This window comes from Nyctereutes procyonoides, unplaced genomic scaffold (assembly GCF_905146905.1).
Source record: "Nyctereutes procyonoides isolate TBG_1078 unplaced genomic scaffold, NYPRO_anot_genome, whole genome shotgun sequence".
Classification (NCBI taxonomy): Eukaryota; Metazoa; Chordata; class Mammalia; order Carnivora; family Canidae; genus Nyctereutes; species Nyctereutes procyonoides.
Window position 1 is genome coordinate 1382475 of NW_026575134.1, and position 20198 is coordinate 1402672.

Sequence of the window (20198 nt, forward strand, 5' to 3'; positions counted from 1 at the left end):
CATCTACAGGTGGAATTCTGAATAATCTAGCGTTAACAGGTTAATTATAAATATAGTATTTGTGATTTTTTGTCAAAAGACAAAAGGTAGTAGAAATAGCTACAATAATAGTAAGTACTATAATTTGTTAATGAATACACAAGATAATAAGATTTAAATAGGGACAAAGAAACATAAATACTTAAGGGGAATAAAACCTAAGTAATCAGCTTAAAATAAAATGTTCTAATTCCAAGATGTTTTATGTAATTCTCATGGTAACCACAAAGGAAAAACCTATGGTAAGTACAAACAAGACAAAGAAAGGAATCTAAACATAACATTGAAGATGTTCAAATCACAAGGAAAGTGAGCAACAGAAAAAGGAAGAGAATTTTTTTAAAAAGCCACAAAACAAGTGACATAATGCCAGTGAATCCACATTACTTGAAGTGTAAAGGGACTAAAATTTCCAATCAAAAGGCACAGAGTGGTTGACTGGATACAAAACAAGACCTAACTGTACGCTGTCTACATGAAATTCACTTTAGATTTAAGGAAACGCAAGAAGTGAAAGTAAAGGAACAGAAAAAGTTATTCTATGTAAATGGAAACTAAAAGAATGCTGGAGAAGCTGTATTTATATAAGACAAAATAGTCATTAAGGCAAAAAACATAAAGAGAAAAAAGAAGTCATTGTCCGCTGACTGATGAACAGATAAAAAGATGTGATACACACACACACACACACACACACACACACACACACACACTGGAATATTACTCAGCCATCAAAAAGAATGAAATCTTGCCATTTGCAATGATGTGGATGGAACTAAAGGTGCTATAGTAGCCAAAATGCTAAGCAAAATAAGTCAGAGAAAGACAAATACCATATGATTTCACCCATACGTGTAATTTATGAAACCAAATAGATGAAATAGGGGAAATGAAGGAAAGAGAAAAATAAAATAAGACAAAAATCAGAGACAGAAACAAGCCATAAAAGAAACTCCTTTTAACTACAGGAAACAAACTAAGGGTTGCTAGAGGGGAAGGGGGTAATGGGATAGGGTAACTGAGTGATGGGCATTAAGGAGGCATGATGTAATATGCACTGGGAATTATAAGGAAATGATGAATCACTGAACTCTACCTCTGAAACGAATAATGTGTTAATTAATTGATTTTAAATAAACATTCAAAGTACACGTCAGCAATGAAAAAGAAACAAGTAATCAAAAGGTACAAAATTCCAGTTAACAGTACTCCCCACATCCATGGAAGATATGTCCCAAGTGGATACCTGAGACTGTAAATACTACTCAACACCAGACATACCATGTTTTGTCCTACCCACATATACTTATGGTCTAGTTTAAATTATAAAGTATACCACAGTAAGGGATTAACCATACTAACAAAATAGAACAATTATAACAATGTATGATAATAAAAGTTACGTGAATGAAGTCTCTTTATCTCTCTCTTTTAAAAAAATATCTTATTTATTTATGAGAGAGAGAAAGAGAGAGACAGAGACACAGGCAGAGGGAGAAGCAGGCTCCACACAGGGAACCTGATGTGGGACTCAATCTCGGGTATCCAGGAACAGGCCCTGGACTGAAGGCAGCACTAAACCGCTGAACCACCTGGGCTGCTCCTATCTGTAACTCTTAAAATCATACTTTACTCACATGTGATATGAGTGATGATGTGACATGATAAAAATGCCTACATGACGACATCAAGTGTGGTGAATAATGCAGGCATTGTAACACAGCATTAGGCTACTAATGACCTACTGACAAACAAAAGAAGGAAGATCATCTGCCTCTGGACTGTAGCTGACCATGGGTAACTAAAACCAAGGAAAGTGGAGCTGCAGATATGGTGGGACAACTGTATAAGACAAGTAAGTCTCGGGATGTTAAAAACATTGTATTGTATATTTGGAAGTTGCTAGAAGAATAGGTTTTAAAGTCTCATCACACACACAAAATGTGCAACTCTACGTGTCTGTACACATAAACTTAGTGTGGTAATAATATGGCTATACATATATCAAATCATTATGCTGTATACCTAAAACTAATACATTAAATTTCTAAAACCAGTATCATGTTATATGTCAATTTTATCTCAATATAAATAAATCGGTAGATAAAATGAAATGTATTCTAAAAATACAAAGAATGAAAAAGGGGAAAAAATTAGGAAACAATAGTAAAAAACAGGCATAAATATAATTGTATCAATAATTACATTAAATTTTACTAGAATTCCAATTAAATATTTTTTTTTATTGAGAGAACAAAGGGGTCAATTATATGTTGTCTTCAAGAAATATGCATTTCAAATATAAAGACAAAAAATTCAAATTAGTTAGAAACCTGCATCCCTTGCAAACAGTAAGCATAAGAAGTCTGAATTAATAACATTGATTTTAGATAAAATTTCAAAGAAAAAATTAAAGGGGACGTTTCATAGGGATAAAAGAACAAACTGCAGTTTTTAGTTTTAAAGGTATTGCATGCTTTCTGCTAAATTTACAATGAAGATATATGTGGGTTTTTTTCAATAAAGGCAAAGTTAATAGTCAACACAAATGAAGGAACATACATAACATAATCTCTCAGCAAACTAGGAATAGAAGGGAACTTAATTGATCTGGTAAAAGGCATTGAAATTTTGGAGCTAACAGCCTATTTAACAGTGAAAGATTAAATGCTTTCCCCCTACAATCAGGAACAAGTAAAGAATATCTATTCTCTCTCATCTATTCAACATCATACTGTAGATACAAACAGGGTAAGTAAAGAAATAAAAAGCATAGACATTAGAAAAAGAGAAACACTCTTATTTGCATTTGACATGATGATTTACATAGAAAATCCTAAGCGATCTTTAAAGCAACTACTGTAACATGAATTTAATAAGTGGCTAAGTACAACATGCAAATATGCAACATGCAAACCATCTATTGAAAACGGAAACTGACCAATTTATTTTTTAAATATCCCCTTTAAGACATCACTTAAAAAAAACACACACACAAAATACTTAGGAATGAATTTAGCAGAAAATGTGCAAGACTTTTAAACTAAAAGCTGCAAAAAGATAAAATGAAATAAAATAAAAATGAGTAAAAATAAAATATTTTTAAATAAAATAAAATAGGTAAATTTTGCAAACCTTAATAAGTCGGGAGAACTAACATACATATTGGAAAATTTATTAGTATTCTCAAAATACCACTTCTCACCAGTTAACCTATTGATGCCTATCAGAATCCAGGGCATTTTTTATTTTTAGAAATCTGACATAGTGATTTTAAAAATTTCTAGAAATAAAAAGGACCTAGAATATCTAGAGAAGCTTTGAAAAAAAACCAAGATAAAATCCTTATACTACTTATTAGATTTGCTGTAAAGGTACTACTTGATTAATAATTATAAATTAATGTGGAACAAATAAGGCCAAAGAAATGGAAAACTTATCTTCCTTAACACAGTAACAAGATGCTAAACTTTAAAACATTTCATAAAAATATTAACTGTTAATTCAAGTTCTTATCATTTATTATTTGATGACATTCTATTTTTATTGTTGAATTTCCTAAAGGTAATGGGTGGATCTGATGTGTTCAATAAATAGCTAAATGCTTGCTTACACACTGAGCATGTTCATTTTTTTTTTTTATTTTCTCCAGCCTCACATAACATACCTTAGACAGTCTTTTGGAAGATTCACAATTATGGTCCACACATGGCTTAGGTCCTTTTTCAGTGTCTAGAGATGAAACTGAGAAAATACAGTATATTTTATAAAGGGCCCCAGATCTGTATCACAGTATTAAAACTGGCTTTTGAAATATAAAATAGATCATTTATCTAATATTTCTCTTCCAGTAATAATTAAGCGTTTTCCTAATGTTACACTAAATCATTTAGATATAAATCTAAGCCAAAGGTTTGTTCTATGTAAATCAGGAAACCCTCACGATTGCGATGAACCTAAGACTTAATAATAATGATTGTAACAATAATAACAATGATGATTTTAATGATGAGAAGATCAGAGCAGAAGTACATGAAACAGATAATAGAAACATCACAGAAAAGCTTCACCAAACTAAGAATTGTTTCTTCAAAATGTAAACAAAATTTTCAACCCCCTCATGCAACTAACCAAGGAATAAAAAAAGGGCCCAAAGCAACAAAATTATAAATATAAAAGGAGACACTATAATTGATAACACAGAAATTCAAAGCATCATTAGGAGACTACTGAGAATAACTACGTACCACTTAACTGTACAACCTAGAAGACATAAAAACTTGTGAAGACATAAAATTCAACGAGAGAATAGATGACAAAGATTTCCACTAAATAATCTTTCTAAATTATATCAACTTAATTACCACAATTCTAAAACCTTCAGTTACTTCTCACTATTGGTCAAAATACATTTAGAAAACCTGATTTCTAGCCCTAGGTCTAGCACTAATAAACACAGGCTATTATTTAATACCTCCATGAGACCCACTCTCTGCTCTGTAAAATAAGAGACTAAATATTATGATTGTCATTCTTTCTACCTATAAAAATATGATTTAAAATATATCAATCTTAACTATCTAAGCTCTGTATAATATAACCACAAGCAATGACTAGTTGACTGTCCCCAAATTCTCTATACATCTTACCAATTAAATTTTCGAGAATGTTCCCCAAATATACCCTGTATACATGACTTTAAATTGCTATTTTGCATGGAATTATTTTAAAGCACCAATAATGTTTCATGGATCTCCTCAACTGTTCATCTCCTAATGACATCTTTATGTACATAGAACCCACAGAGTACCTAGAATCTCTGCCATAATATTTACAGAAGCTGTACTACTGTTATATATTTTCTTTTAACTAGAATATGACCTTCTTGAAGACAGATCCTTGCTCATATTATTGACATTTGCCTAATATGTTATGTAAAATATATTAGATGGATAAGCATTGATATGATGAAGATAATAAAATTGACCACAAAAGTATTAATAATGCAGAATACACTTGCAGAAAACTGGGAAGTCCTCATTTTTTCAATATCCTTTTAAAATATCTCCCCAAACCAGTACACACATGAAATTTCTGTATTGGCCTTTGAACTGATATCACAAAGTATTATAAAATATCACAAAAAAGACAACATATAAAATATAAAATCAAAGTGATTTTATAAAATCAAACAGAACAGATGTGAAGCTAAAGCAGACCTCGCAAAAGGGCTGTAGATTTGGAAAAAAAAAGAAAAGGTTTTTTTCAATGGACTACTTTTTAAATCCTTTTAAAATGAAATCATCATAAAACCAGACCCAGGAAATGTAGAATCTCTAAGATTCATATATCAAAAATATACAGTGGAGTTACGGAAAGCATTTTCAAAATGTAGCCAAATATTTAAAATATTATTTACCTAAGATAAAGCTTTTGAAATTACCGTTCATTAAGTAATTCAGAAGATGGTAGACCAGAGTCTACTATGTATCATAATATGATTGAGATCAAATCATGATGAAGGTACACAATTTTATTTTTAACTTGAATCCTTATAAAAGTTTAAAGCAAATTTAAAAATCCATCAAAATCTACTATTTATTAAACTAAAGCAAAATTGTTAGAAACAACACAGAATCCACAGAAATTATCCAGTCTTCAGAGTCAGTACAGATAGTGATTAACCATGTCATTAACACCTAGAATGTTTAAGTTATAATGCAGTACTAAAGGTAGTAAAGCCAAAAGGCAGTATACTACTCCCCCCCCCTCCCCATGTTAGGCAAACCACATAATACTTACACTGTCTAGATCAGTCTACTCAATTAGCTCTCTGGATCTGAGAGAGCACAACTTCTTCCTGAACTCCTGCCTTCTTTGATATACCTGCTTTAGTTATTTTAGTTAGGTTAGATGGTTAACCTCAACCTGTATGAAACTATGTACCCTCTTTGTCTTTTTATATGAAACTTTTTAGAAAATTTAAAAATGAAAAAGAAATAACACCTGTAAAATGGTGAGGTAGGATACCTCAAGCCACATCCTACCACAGGAACGCTGACAAACAAGACTCAAAACAGAATCAAGTTATGTTGAAACTCTGGAAAATAGCTAAATTTTTGTAACTGAGAAAATGCTGAGTCAACAGAAATTGACCTCCGCACAAAACAAAGAATCTTTTTATCAGAACACTAGCTAACATCAAGCTAAAGGACATCAGACATCACATACAACAAGGAATATAGTCTTTACAAAGGTAACTTAGATGGATCACTAAACAACTACAACACACACAAAAGAGGTAAAAGAATCTGATTTCATGATTACTACCTGTTAGAATATTAACAATGTACAGTTTTTAAAAAAATATAAGGAATGTGAGGAAAGAAGGGTATGAACCAACATCCAAAAATAATAATACTTAACAAAACAATTCATCCCCGAGGAAGCACAGAAATTGGAATTACTAGACAGACTCTCCGTCAACTGTTTTAAATATACTCAAAAAGCTAAAGGAAATAATAAGCACAGAACAACAACAACAACAAAAAGGAAAATGGTTTCACAACAGAATATATTAATAAAATGAAAGATGATATAAAAAGAAACTAAACAAATTCCGGAACTGACAGTTACAACAACTAAAATGAAGAACTCACTATAGGCTTTCAATTACAGAGTTGATCTTATGAAAGAATCGGTGAACTTGAGGATAGGTAAACTGAAATTATCCAGCTAGAGGAGCAGAAAGAAAAAGCAGAAAAAGAAATGAAAGCCTAATACCCCCACCACGTACGCATAACAGAGAAAAAAAGGAACCGAAAGGACATCTGAAAAAATAATGCCAGAAATGTCCCAATGTGATAAAAGACACGTATCTATGTATTCAAAAATATCAATGGAATTCAAGTAGCATAAAGGCAAGGATTTGGGGTGCCTGAGTAGCTCAGCTGGTTAAGCATCTGCCTTCAGCTCAGGTCATGATCTCAGGGTCCTGGGATCAAGCCCCACATCAGGCTCCCTGCCTCTCCCTCTGTCCCTTCCCCTGCTCATGCTTTCTCTCTTTCTAATAAATAATTTTTTAAAAAAATCTTTAAAATAAAGTCAAGGAATTCAACAGTGAAACACATTATAACCAATCTGTCAAAAATCAAAGACAGATTATCTTGAAAGCAGAAAGAGAGAAGAAAAAGAGGAACTTGTCACTCACTACAAGTCCATAGTAAGATTAACAAATGTCTTGTAAAAAAACAAAATTCTGGAACTGAATTCCGAAACAAAACAAAAGAAAACAACAACAACAAAAACCGCGGAGGTCAGTGAGATAACATATTTAAAGTACTAAAAGAAAAAAAGCTTTCGACCAAGAATCCTGTATCTGGAAAAATATCCTTCAGAAATGAAGAAGAAAGTAAAATATTCCAAACACAATGTTTAACATTATTAGCCAGTAACAGGATGACAGATAGTAATTCAATGCTGTGCAAAGAAATAAAGAATAGTGATAAAGTCAACTCTGCAGATACAAGGCAATATTGTTGTATTTTTACTCTTTTAACTCTCACTTTTTTCATGCATATGATTAGAAATAAATACATCAGATAATAATTGTAAATCTATGTTAGTGGTAAACAATGTAAAATAATTCAATGACAAAGACCATCATAGAGAGGAAGGAGTCAACCAGGCTAGTATTCATTCAAACAATATAGTTATATATTTAGGTTATTAACTGTAAAACTCAGGATAGCTGCCAAGAAAATAACTGGAATATATTCAGAAAAGAAAATGAAAATAAAATCAAAATGCTATTTTACAGTCAATTAAACCCAAGAAAAATCAGTAACAGAACATTAAGAAAAGAAAAAAGATAAAAGAAAACTTCGGGTTCAGAGTCCCACATGAAAGGCACCCGGATGCTATCACTCCTATCCTCACAAGAAAAGCTGTAAACAGACTCACAAACTTTTCTTTGATTCAACAGATAACTGAGGTCTCAGGGAAAACTGCTGCCCACAAAACGGTAGAGAGAAAAAGGTGGTTATGGAGAATTATTGCTTACGAGGAACAGAAGCACCAGAGAAAGACCCTGACAGGGAAGCTGGTAGCAGCAGGAGAAAACCAGCAACTGAGAATCTGTTGAAGGCTCACAGTGAGAAAGCCCAAGTGTTAAAAATTCCAGCTCTCAGGGACCCCCACCCTTTCATGAGTCCCAAGACTTCTCTGGGAGGGAACAGAAAACAAATCCCCTTGTACTTCTAGCATGAGGAGGAACAAAATAAACATTCTGAAATGTACCAAGAGTACTCACTTGTCTTCAACAAAAGCCTGCCCTTAAGGAGAAATATTTTTCCACAGCTTAAGCACCTGGAGGTTTGCCAAAGTCTAAAGAACCTTGCAGACTGGAAATGTCCAATTCCAGCTACCTGTAGGCTTCCAGTGCAAACCAAGAAAAAGGAGGAAAAACACTGCTGAAGGTTTCAGACCAAAGATCTAAGCTCTCTGAAATCCTGAGATCTGATTGTTGGGCCACACAATGCTTCTGCTGCCTCTACTAACTACCAGCACATCAACAGGACATCATACAAACCAGGAGATTACAACAGAAGGATTTTAAGTCTCATACTTTACTTAGGAAGATGACTTTGGGGAAACTCAAAGACAACAAAGCAGACAAAGATAAGCATATCAGATACTTTTAGCCCCTGAAGCCTATAGATTTGTAAATAGTATATATAGCCCAAATCCTAAACAAATAGACAAAAAATGTTACAATAAGACATACCTAACTCAGTTCTTACTATGAGGTACATCATATCCAGTTTTCAATAAAAAGTTGCAAGAAATACTAAAAGATAAAAAAACGTTTAAAAACACAGCAAGCAGGTTGCCTGGCCGGCACAGTAGGCTAGGCATCCAACTCGTGATGTTGGTCATGACTTCAGAGTCATGAGATGGAGCCCTGTGCCTAGTGCAGAGTCTGCTTGAAACTGTCTCTTTCTCCCTCTACCTCTCCCCCGCAGCTCACACCCTCTCTCTCTCAAATAAAATAAGCAAAATCTTAAAAGAAAAAAGAAACAACAGCATTATAATCATACTCAGATAGGTAGAGATGTTGACATTATTAGACTAGAAATTTAAAATACCTATGACAAGATGCAAGGGGCTGTAATGGAAAAGGTAGCCAACATCCAAGAATGGATGGGTAATATAAGGAGAGAAATTAAAACTCCAAGATAGGGGGCAGCACAGGTGGCTCAGAGGTTTAGCGCCGCCTTCAGCCCAGGGCCTGATCCCGGAGTGTCTGAAAATTGCAAAAAGAGATTTTAAAAGTTCTCACCACAAAAAAATAAGATAAATTGTAACTATTTTACATGCACACACACACATCAAATACTTATGTTGTACCTCTTAAAATTACATATTGTTATATGTCAATTTATTTCAATAAAGCTGGAAAGAAAATAAAATCTGGACAAAGAACTTGAATATACTTTTCTCCAAAAAAAAAAAAAAAAAAAGATATACAAATGGCCAAAATGCACATGAAAAAATGTTCAACATCATTAGTCATTAAAGAAATGCATATCAAGCCCACAAGGCCTCATTTCTATTGTGTATCATCTCTTTTATAGGTTCAACTTTACTTTCAAGGTCTTCTAAGGATTCTTAAATGCCTATTAATTGCACCTGTGAAGCACTCTGGGTACAAAAGTCTCATAACTCATGAATGCAAATACTATTCCTTGAAGAGCTAAAGCAAGAGTCTAACTGTGATAACTTTGTCTCCTTGGCTACAAAATAACTTTCAAAATTTTTCTGGAGGGGAAGAAAAATGGTAAAGAAGATAAAAGATAGTAAAAAAGGAGGTTGAAGTTCTTTTCCTGTAAAGCTTTACAACTCTTAGTTGTGTCTAAAAATTCAATCAGAGATGGCCAAAAACAAAACAAAACAGAAAAGTGGAGAAATGAGTGGGTACAATCCAACACCAGCAGTGAACAAATCAAGGACAGAGTAAGGAAGAAAGGAAAACAGTAAGCAATATCATCTGAGATGGATAGAGGATGGAGTCCTACTGCCATGGGGACTCAATTAAAAACATAGGGATAGTTATTCTGCAGTGTTTATTCATAAACAGGCCCTTTTATAAGTATTGGTACAAAATCAATTCTTCGCTTTCCAGAAAACACTGGGCCTCCATTCTGCATCATTAGGAAAAGCACCATAAGCCCTTAGAATGGTCCTTCTGATCTATAATATTAACTCATGTTATCAGAATTAGATTCTTTTACAAATTAAATCTTCGTAACAGTTAAATATACAGACAGGCATTTCCTTATTCTAAATTTCACTCCCTAGTAAATTATCACAGCAAAGGTTAGTTATTTGAGAGCTGTTACCATTACAAGTTAGTTATTTCACTAAGTACATGAATCCGAATTTTATTTTGAGGCCTATCAGATCTAAGCCAAAGTAGAGAACATTATAATACTCAGATCTATAACATTTACATTAAAAATATGCTGCAGATAATTCATGTCTTCAAAATCTGCTTTTTGCTTCTATTTGTTTTCTTTAAAAAATTATATATACTTACCTGAAAACGTAAAGAACAATTCATTTTGCAAACCAGCTCTTTGCATTTTAACACGATGGCACTCCGACTTCAGTAAAGAAACTTCACATGAAAGGTCAAGAACCAATTTGCTTAAAATCTGAAGAAGTTTCTTCTCAAAAGAAATATTATAGATACTGTTGCAGGGAGCTGCATGGTATCGAGCTGTGAACTGGTAATAATAATGAGGCTCACGATATGCTGTAAAAAATTAAAGAATAACACAAAAGTGGTTATTTAAACAGTTAAAATATATTGCAACTGTTAAAAAGAAATGATTACTTGTAATAATTTCATGGTATTTTTATATCCATCCTAAGAAAACTGAAGGATACAAGAATTATGCCAAATATATCCAATCCCTATGGTATCAAAATTAAGATTCTGAGCACCTGTGTGGTTCAGTCAGTTAAGCATTTGATTCTTGATTTCAGCTCAGGTCAGGAGCTGTGAGGCTGAGCCCTGTATTGGGCACCATGCTTGGCAGGAAGTCTGCTTGAGATTCTCTCCCTCTCCCTTCTCTTGAAAAAATAAATAAATCTTTTATGTTTCTCATAAATCTACCAGTTTTATTGAGTTCCATTATAATATCTGAAACTGAGAACATTTTTTTTCTTAAGCACTTCAAAATCTCACTGAAGTAAGAAAATATATAAATATGATAGGAAATCCATAATAATTATATACATATCATGTAACCACATTTTCTAACACAATGACATCAAAATAAAAATCAATAATTAAAAATCCATCAAAAATTTTAAAATAAAATACTACTAAATAACAAATGGCATATCCAATAAAGTAATGATGATGAAAAATGTTCTTAAAACAATTATAGTAGCAGGACATGACAGTTGGAAAAATGGTACAAGCCCACTTCCCAATGACAGTGATGTAAATTATTTTCAGAAATCAACTATTTATAGCCTCTGAAATGGTCCTAATGGTCCTAACAGAGGTTCCCAGAAAAAAGAAAGACATAGCTTCCCGAACATAAGTCATGTTAGGTCCCAGCCATCTTATGAAAGGGTATAGGAAATAACAGCCTGTAACAGGCCAAGAGACAGCCTAATCATATCAGAGACAATAAATTAGTGATAAAATTCCCAGTGCTGGTTAGTTATGACAACTATCTCAATTAATTATGAGCAGACAGCAGTTCACTGCATTTTTTTTTCTATCACCACCTTTTAGAAGAATCTCTGCTAAAACTTCGAAGCTCCAAAAGAACTGAGAGATCTAGTCCAAGCCACTCATTTTGAAGTCTTGTACACTATTGCTCAGGGAACTCAAAGTGATTTAAACACATTCTTTTGGGTGAGAGTAGGGGAAAGGATGCACTACCCAGGAGGTAAAATAACACTGGCCCGCAACACAATCCTTGACCAATCCACAGGGTGGTGGCTGAGGTCCTGGTTGGGGAGGAAGCAGTGTCTGTACACACTAGGGAAGGCTAAATATTTTCTTGTAGTAAACAGCCAGTAAATGTTCATCAACTATTATCTACTACTTTTCTGATAACAGAATTATTGTGGAAAGACAAACAAACAATTTGTAAGCAGACAACCAATCACACAAACTCCCAGTGCTGATTTCACCGTGAGGTGTGTTATGCTCACTCTTGAGTTACCTTCAGTTAGGGGCTTTTAGGATCTAAAACCCTCTGAGCGCTCAGACACTGGACCCACCTGAGCCCGAGAACCGATGACGCCCACCCCTGCTGGCCCTAGGACTCAGTCACCTTGAAATGACCTTGCCCCAATTCCATGCTGTATTCCCCCTGGAGCAAGCCCCTTCATGAATATGGACACACCCTCAGCTTATAGATTCCCCAATTTTCTTGTTCCAGGACATACTGCTATGGGTAAGATCCTCAGTGTTCTCCTTACTTGTTGCAAGCAAAATCCTTTCTTCCATTCTTTTGGCTTGGTTGTGTCCTTTGGCTTGACACCCACCAAGAGGGGAACTGGGTTTTGAATAACACTTAGAGCAAAGAAAAAAGTGGAAAAAAAAAAACATTTATTCAAAAAAATCTACTAGAAGTTGGTAAGAATAGGGAGTCTGGGGATTTGAACCCAGACCTCCCTCCCTCCCCTCAGCTAGATGGAAACACTACTCCAGACTGGTGTAGAAAGGAACGTGGGGTGCTCTCTTCCCCCAGCTCCCAGGCAGTAGCATCCCAGGAGGGGCAGGATGGCAGTACTTCTGACCACAGCTCCCTGTTGCTGAAGTGAAGCTGCAGTTGACACACTGGAGAGGGGAGGACTCCTCTCGTCCTCCCATCAGCATTCTGTGACACAGAGGCTCAAACCCAGCTGCAGCAATGCTGGGAATCCCTGGACGCTCACAGCCCTTGCAGTTTATGGTGTGAAGGCTGCACAGCAGGAACAGCCAACAGAGGAGTCCACAGAAGCTGCTACTATTCCCCGCCCCCCCCCCAAACTAAGCTCCTAGAGCAAGATGGCTCTCAACGGGAGCACAGCACTGTGCCCACTGAGCTCCAGGGCTGCAGGTCGGAGAATCTGCCAAGGGGCAGGAGCAGGCTGCAGAACAGTTCAGAACCTTTTCTCAAAGGAACAGACATCACTTGAGATAAAGTGCAGGGAAGCTGAAACCTCAGGGAAGTCTCAAAAACAGCAGAGGTTTAGTGAAAGACAAAGGGGTGGGGGGATTTATAGATTCATCTGCTAAGTAGGTGAGTAAGACTGGGGCTAGTCTGTCAGAGAGCAACACTGGAAGAGTCAGCTGGGAGGCGCTAACCTGGGTCAGAAAAAATATCACACACTCACCTGGGGAATATCCCTTCAAAGGAACCCAAATTTAACTGGATCAGTCTTCGGAGGAATTTATGCACAAGGCATTGTTGAAAACAAAAGATCCATCAAACAACTGTGGGTACACCCCAGCTGCACCTTCCTAAAACAGACTGGGGGGGGGAAGGGGCGTGGTCTTCACGTTATGGTAGGTGAGGAGTGAACTCCACAGAAATGATGTAGGCACTTGCTAAGCAAAAAAACATGAAATAATTATAGCAAGCCTGGGGAGGGCAGGGGTGTGGGTCCCTACCCAGAGTTCCTACACTATCTAAAAAGTTCCAGTTTGTGGAAAAAATTTGAGTCAAGCAAGTAAACAGGAAAGTATGACTCATGTACTGAAAAAAATAGGAAGAGTAACTATTTGAGTAAATGATCAGATGTGGGACTTAAAAGATAAAAATATCAAAGCATTCAATATTTATAAATATTATAAAACAGGGGTGCCTGGGTGGCTCAGTCGGTTGAGCATCCAACTCTTGGTTTCGGCTCAGGTCATAATCTCAGGGTCACCAGACTGAGCCTTGTCGAGCTCCCCACTGAGCATGGAGCCTACTTGAGATTCTTTCTCTCTCTCCTCATCTGCCCCTACCCCTGACTCATGCACATGCTCACTCTACTTCTCTAAAACAGAAGGAAAATGTTAAAAAAAAATTAAAGGATATTATGATTAAAGATGGAAAGCATACTGACAATCTCATATCGTATAGAATATCTATAAAGTTAGAAACTATAAAAAACAAACCAACTGGACATTCTGCAGTTGAAAATTGAAAGCACTGAAAGGAGAAATGAGCCAAGGAGCTCAGCAGGAGATGTGATCTAGCCAAAAAATGAATCAGCTAAAAGCAGTTCTTCATAATGAGAGAACATGACCCCAGTCAATAATGTGAATCTACATCAAAAAAACAAAGTGCCCCAGTAAAGGTAATTATATAATTATAAAGGTAGTATAAGTGCATATTTCTTCTACTTTTTTCCTCTTTAAGGATTTAAAAAGCAATTGTATAAAAGAAATCTGCATACGATGTTAACACCGATCCCCTTTTTGGGGCTACAGAAAGGACTACAGATGGCAGCTTGATACATGGGAGCAAATGATGAAAATCAAAATGATCAACAAGATGACTAAACTATAGGTTTAAACTTATAAACATACACTTTCCCTCCTTTCTATTTCTGGCTTCTCAAAAACACACAAAACTACATAAAGTAGGGACACAAAACAATCTTCATTAAAAAAGAATAGTGGGAGGCATCACTCTACTTGGTATTGAATGTTTCTATGTAGTTATATTAACTATTAGCAAGGAAGAAATTAGAGAACCCAGAAACAGGGGATCGCGTTGGTGGTACAGTGGTGAGCACAACTGCCTTCCATATGCTCATAAGACATGTTCGACGTCCATAGACATGAGGTAAACACTAATGAAAACCACAATGAAGTATCACTTCACACTCATCAAAATGGTTAAAATAAATTACAACAACCAATATTGACCGGTGAGGACAGAGAAGCTGCTGCTGGTCAGAACGTAAAATGGCAAAGCCACGGTGGCAAAGAAATTGGCAATCTCTTGTAAAACGAATATGTAACTATCACATGATCCATCCAGTGCACTTCGGGCATTTATCCCACAGGTAAAAAACCTCTATCTACACAAAAAACTATACACAAGGTTCATAGCAACTTTTTATGTTACAGCCCAAAGCCTGAAACAATCCAGATATTCTTCAGCAGGTGAGGGATGAAAAAGAGTCTAGCACATCTGTGCTATGGAATACAGCTCAGAAAAAAGGGAATGGATAATAAATGTACACAACTTAGATGAATTTCTAGAGAAGTAAGCCAAATGGAAAAAAAAATCCCATAAAACATTATACTATATTCCTGTACTCATATAATAGTTTGGAAGTGATAAAGTCATAGAATTGGAGGAAATTGTGGTTGTCAGTCATAACGAGGTGGTAAGAGGGAAGGAAATGGCTGAGTGTAAAGGACAACCCGGAGCATACTTCTGCTGCTGGTGTTGCTCTGTATCTTAACTGTAGCGTGGATACGTGAGCCTACACCTGTGATAAAGCCTAAGAGAATTAAATACACACACACGAAGGAGTACTATAAAACTGAAGGAATCTGATTAAGGTTGGTGCTCTACATAAACTAAGTATCTTGGCCCGATAATGTGCTAGATGTTCACAAGAAAGCACTAAAAGGGGAATCCAGGTAACACGTACATGGGATCCTATTACTTTTTACAACTACACATGAATCTATAATCATCTTGAAATAAAAATTTTAATTAAAAAAACATAGGCCATGGGTGATTCAGTTGGTTAAGCTTTCGACTCCTGATTTTGGCTCAGGTCATCATCTCAGGGTTGTGAAATGAAGCCCCATGTCAGGCTCCATGTTCACACTGGAGTCGGCTTGAGATAACTCTCTCCCTCTGCCTCTCCCTCCCTTTGCTTGCCCTTTCATTCTCTCTTTCTAAATAAACAAAATCTTAATAAAAAATAATTTTAAAAAACACAAGCCAGCAAAATAAATACAGGAAACTTTACTTTTTAGGTAATAAAGAACAACTTCTTAGAAAAAAAAATCAAACCAAAAAATCACAACTCAAAAAAGTAACGGTAAAGCTCACTACAAAAATATTTTAATCTTCTGGGACATAAACATAGTGAGAGGCAGGCAGAAGGTCCTGCAACATGATAGAGAAAGTACTGGTATCCAGAACGATAAACTATATCAATTACTGAGAAAAAGACAAACCATCCAAAATAAAAATGGCATCAACACTGAAAAAGCAGTATAATCTAAGTGACAAAAATATTCTTAAATGCTCGAATGTACTAATTAAGGACGGCATCTTAAAAGAATGAGTCACTATATACCCATGGTCTTGCCATATTTAAATCTGAGAGTAATTTTCAGTGTTGTGTTATTTTTGTTACTTTCTAAAATTTTACACATCTTATATATAAAAATGTAATGTAATTATAAGTGAGTTTGGTTCTTCTGATTCAGGGAAGCTTGCTCAGCACAAGCCAAAGGAATCTCAGAGGATGAGGTCTTCGTGTACTGCAGCGGGGTATTGGTTGGTCCGCTCTGGGTAGGAAAACTGGCAAAATCCAGCAAAATAACCCCGAATACTCTGTCGAAGGCTTTGCCTTACAAAATTCTTCTTATAAAAATACTGACACTTTAATTTCCAATATATGACACAAAAATACGTGTGACCTTGTGGTGAGCAGAGCAGAATGCTTACAGCTGTCAAGTCGCCATGCTGTACACTGAAGCTCAGCTGTCAGTCGCCATGTACACCTGAAACTCATGTAACACTGTGTCACCTACACTAAAAAATAATCATAAAGCCCATTTATATACCAAGGGTACATAGAGAAGAACTTTTATTTTTTCAAAAAAGATAAAAAGGGATCTGATTGGCTTTTGTACCTGTACAATACAAATTAACTTTGACTTTTGCTAAAATCCGCCAACTGACCTAACTCCATGGACCTAATCAATACAGGGGCTCAAATTATGGTTACACCTGGGGTATCAACTAAATTTAAACATTTTACTCTCTGTTATCTTAGAATAATACATGTAGAGAAAAAGAAGTATGCCTCACTTTAACTGGAGCCTTGCCTAAATTTGCCATAGTCATGGTACTCACTGCCTTAAAACAACCCATATTGAGCACAGATGCTGTAACAGAAGCAAAATTAAATTAAATTGAATATTTAGCATTTGTAATTGGCTTCGTAAAATGGGATCTCAGAAACGCTCAGGTAATTAATTACATGGACCAATCTATATATTGGATCATAGTAATAGAGTCTAACATATATTATGAATTTTTTAAAAGATTTTATTTGTTTATTCATGAAAGACACAGAGAGGCAGAGACACAGGCAGAGAGAGAAGCAGGCTCCTAGAGGGGAGCCCAATGTGGGACTCGATCCCAGGACCCTGCCGGGGTCATGACCTGGGCTGAAGGTGAAGGCAGATGCTCAACCACTGAGCCCCCCAGGCACCCCATAGAGTCTAACGTACATTAAAAAGGGATTTCTAGGATTAAAATCTATTATATCAAAACTAGTTAATAAAGAGGTGATTATCCCCATCATTTCTCCATCTGATAGCCTAATTTTTCCTGTTCTTAAATCTGGAAAAAATAAAGTGTGCCTCATGGTGGAAGACTATGAATAAATAAATACATATATACATAAGTACATACACACGTGCATGCATACATATATACAGAAGGTGTGTAGTCTGTGTGTTTACACACAAATAGGCTGGAGACAGAGACAGACATACACACAAGTGTGGAAAGGGGGGGGGAGGGATTTATTTAAATGCTCCATATAGTACTGTCTGAAGTAGGGAAAATTTGAAACAAACTCAAGGATCATCAACTGAGGACTGCTCAAATCTGGAAAACTGTATGACCATTAGAAAGATAAAAGTGGGTCTTTGTAATGAAATGGCACTAAATTATGTGATCTGCTTTAAGCACAAAAACAATAGGTCGCCCAAATCAGGGTTTATTAAATGAGGTTTCATCCTCCTGGCACACAAGGATAAAAACAACTGCAGAATCAGAATTCCTAGGGTCACAGCTGAGTCTCCCCAAATTCTCAACAGTGTGGCTTGGACCAAGTCACTTAACCCCCTGGTGCCCCAGTGTGTATCCACAGATGGAACACAGCACTGTCTACAAACCACACAGGTTTGTTGTGGGGACTAAAAGAGTAGAATACACGTAAAGCACTTCCGACAATGCCTTGCACAAGCACTGCATGCGTTTTATTGTTAGTAGAACTACACCCTAAAAACACAGCGCTGCCTGGCACCGATGAGCGACGCTCATCGTTCCTATCAACTAGCATTCATCTGAGGCACGGCCATAGTTGTCAGTTTACACCTACGAGATTACAATTGGTATAGACAAGACCCCTGAAATAACAAGATGGAGAAAACTATGTAACAAAACAAAAGTGAAGCATGACTGATTCAGAAGTTGAAATAAATTTTCGCCTAAAAAAGTTAATATAGTTTCTCATAAAAAAAATTTTGTCTTTCTTTGGATATATGGGATAGTGGTTTTTTCAGTGACCCAAATTGTCAGGAAACCACTAATAATTCTGCCATTTGTTGTGCAACTCAGCTGTGACAGGAGGGTACTTTAGTTCCCTATCGCTACTGTAACAAATCACCACAAATACAGTAGCATCAAATGGCACCAATTTATTGTCTTGCAGTTCTGGACAACAGAAGTCCAAAGTGACTCTTAAAAGGATCAGGGTGCATTCCTTCTGGGAGCTCCAGGTGTGCCATCTCCAGCTTCTAGAGGCCCTCTCCTCCATCCTCCAAGAAACCCCCTGAGACCTCTCCCTCCACCCTGAGGTGTCCTTAACTGCCGCTGACCCTCACGCCTTCTCTTCTAAGGACCCTGTGATGACACTGGGCCTGCTCAGCTACTTCAGGATTATCTCCTCCTGTCGAGATCCTCAGCCTATTGATATGTGCAGAGTCCCTTCTGCCACCTTTGAGGTAGCACATTCACAGGTGCTGGCGAGCGGACATGTGCCTCCGGGAGGGGCACTACTCTCTCCACCACACGTGGGCCTCCAGGAGAGAGGAACTAACAACCTTTGCTCAGGCTGTTCTCCTGGCCACTCCATTATCAACCCAGCTCTCCCAATCACAAACTCCCAGAGATCAAACTGCTTTTAGAAAAAGATTTTACAGTGGCATTTCACGCTCCTGTCTGGGTGCCGGCAGTGAGCCATCAAACATGAAACTCAGAATTGAAAAGCAGTGCAGACTATGATATCGTAATAATCTGAAAACGTGATTTCTATGACCCCTATTTTCATTCATTGGCTTAAATTTGTGTGTTCATGTCAACTTTCCCCTGAAAAAAAAAAAAAAAAAAAAAAAACAAGACCCGCCCTCACCACTAACACTTTAGAGAGAACTTTGTAAAATACAGGAAAGCAGGAATTTTTCTTTAATAAGAAGACTAAAAATGACAAAGTGCCTTTAAGACAAATGTAAAGGTATTTAAATATTTGAAAACATTAAAAAAGTTAAAATACAACTAAAATGCACTTCTTACCATATATAAGATATTTTAGTTGAATATTTTTAACAATTTCTTCCACAGTTGGTTTGTATTCCAGGAAACACGTGTACACGCCACTCATGCCCTCCTCAAAGTTCTGGAATACAAGGCTTCCTGTGGATGTTACTTGTGCAGTGCTGTTCTCTAATAAAGGAACAAGACATGGTCTTCAGTTGCTTAAGTTATAGGACACTGAGATAAAATGACAAAACATTTTCTGAACAGAGCAAAACCATCAAAATGTACTTATAGAATCACAGAAAGCAGTAGGGGGCATAACTAGTCATTGCCTCTGGCGTCTGTTGGCAGCAGGTGCCAGGATGACCTGCTTAGTATCTGGTTTTTAGCAACCGGAGTTCACCTCCGGCGTGGCTGCCTACCTGGTAAGAGACTAACAATTACATGTACTTAGTGCACTTCTGATCTCCTTGCACTGACGTGGGGCCGATCAGAAATTCACAGAGTCTGAAAGCCGCAGACATCCGCATACACTATAAAGTAATCACATATACACGTATTTTACCGAGGAGTTATGCCCGCCCTAAGCTTACAAACTGCAACCTACATGTGAGAGGGAGGAATGCACCC

General features: G+C 36.3%; 1 protein-coding gene across 1 annotated transcript in view; it reads right to left on the minus strand.

Moving 5' to 3' along the window:
* ZPBP (zona pellucida binding protein) overlaps positions 1-20198 on the minus strand; it is an 87829-nt gene that overhangs the window by 51350 nt on the left and 16281 nt on the right. The window contains exons 6-8 of the mRNA XM_055300780.1: positions 19605-19754; positions 10637-10855; positions 3707-3783 (exon numbers count right to left, since the gene is read on the minus strand). Coding sequence (XP_055156755.1) covers positions 3707-3783; positions 10637-10855; positions 19605-19754 — 446 coding nt within the window. The remainder of the gene's footprint in view (positions 1-3706; positions 3784-10636; positions 10856-19604; positions 19755-20198) is intronic.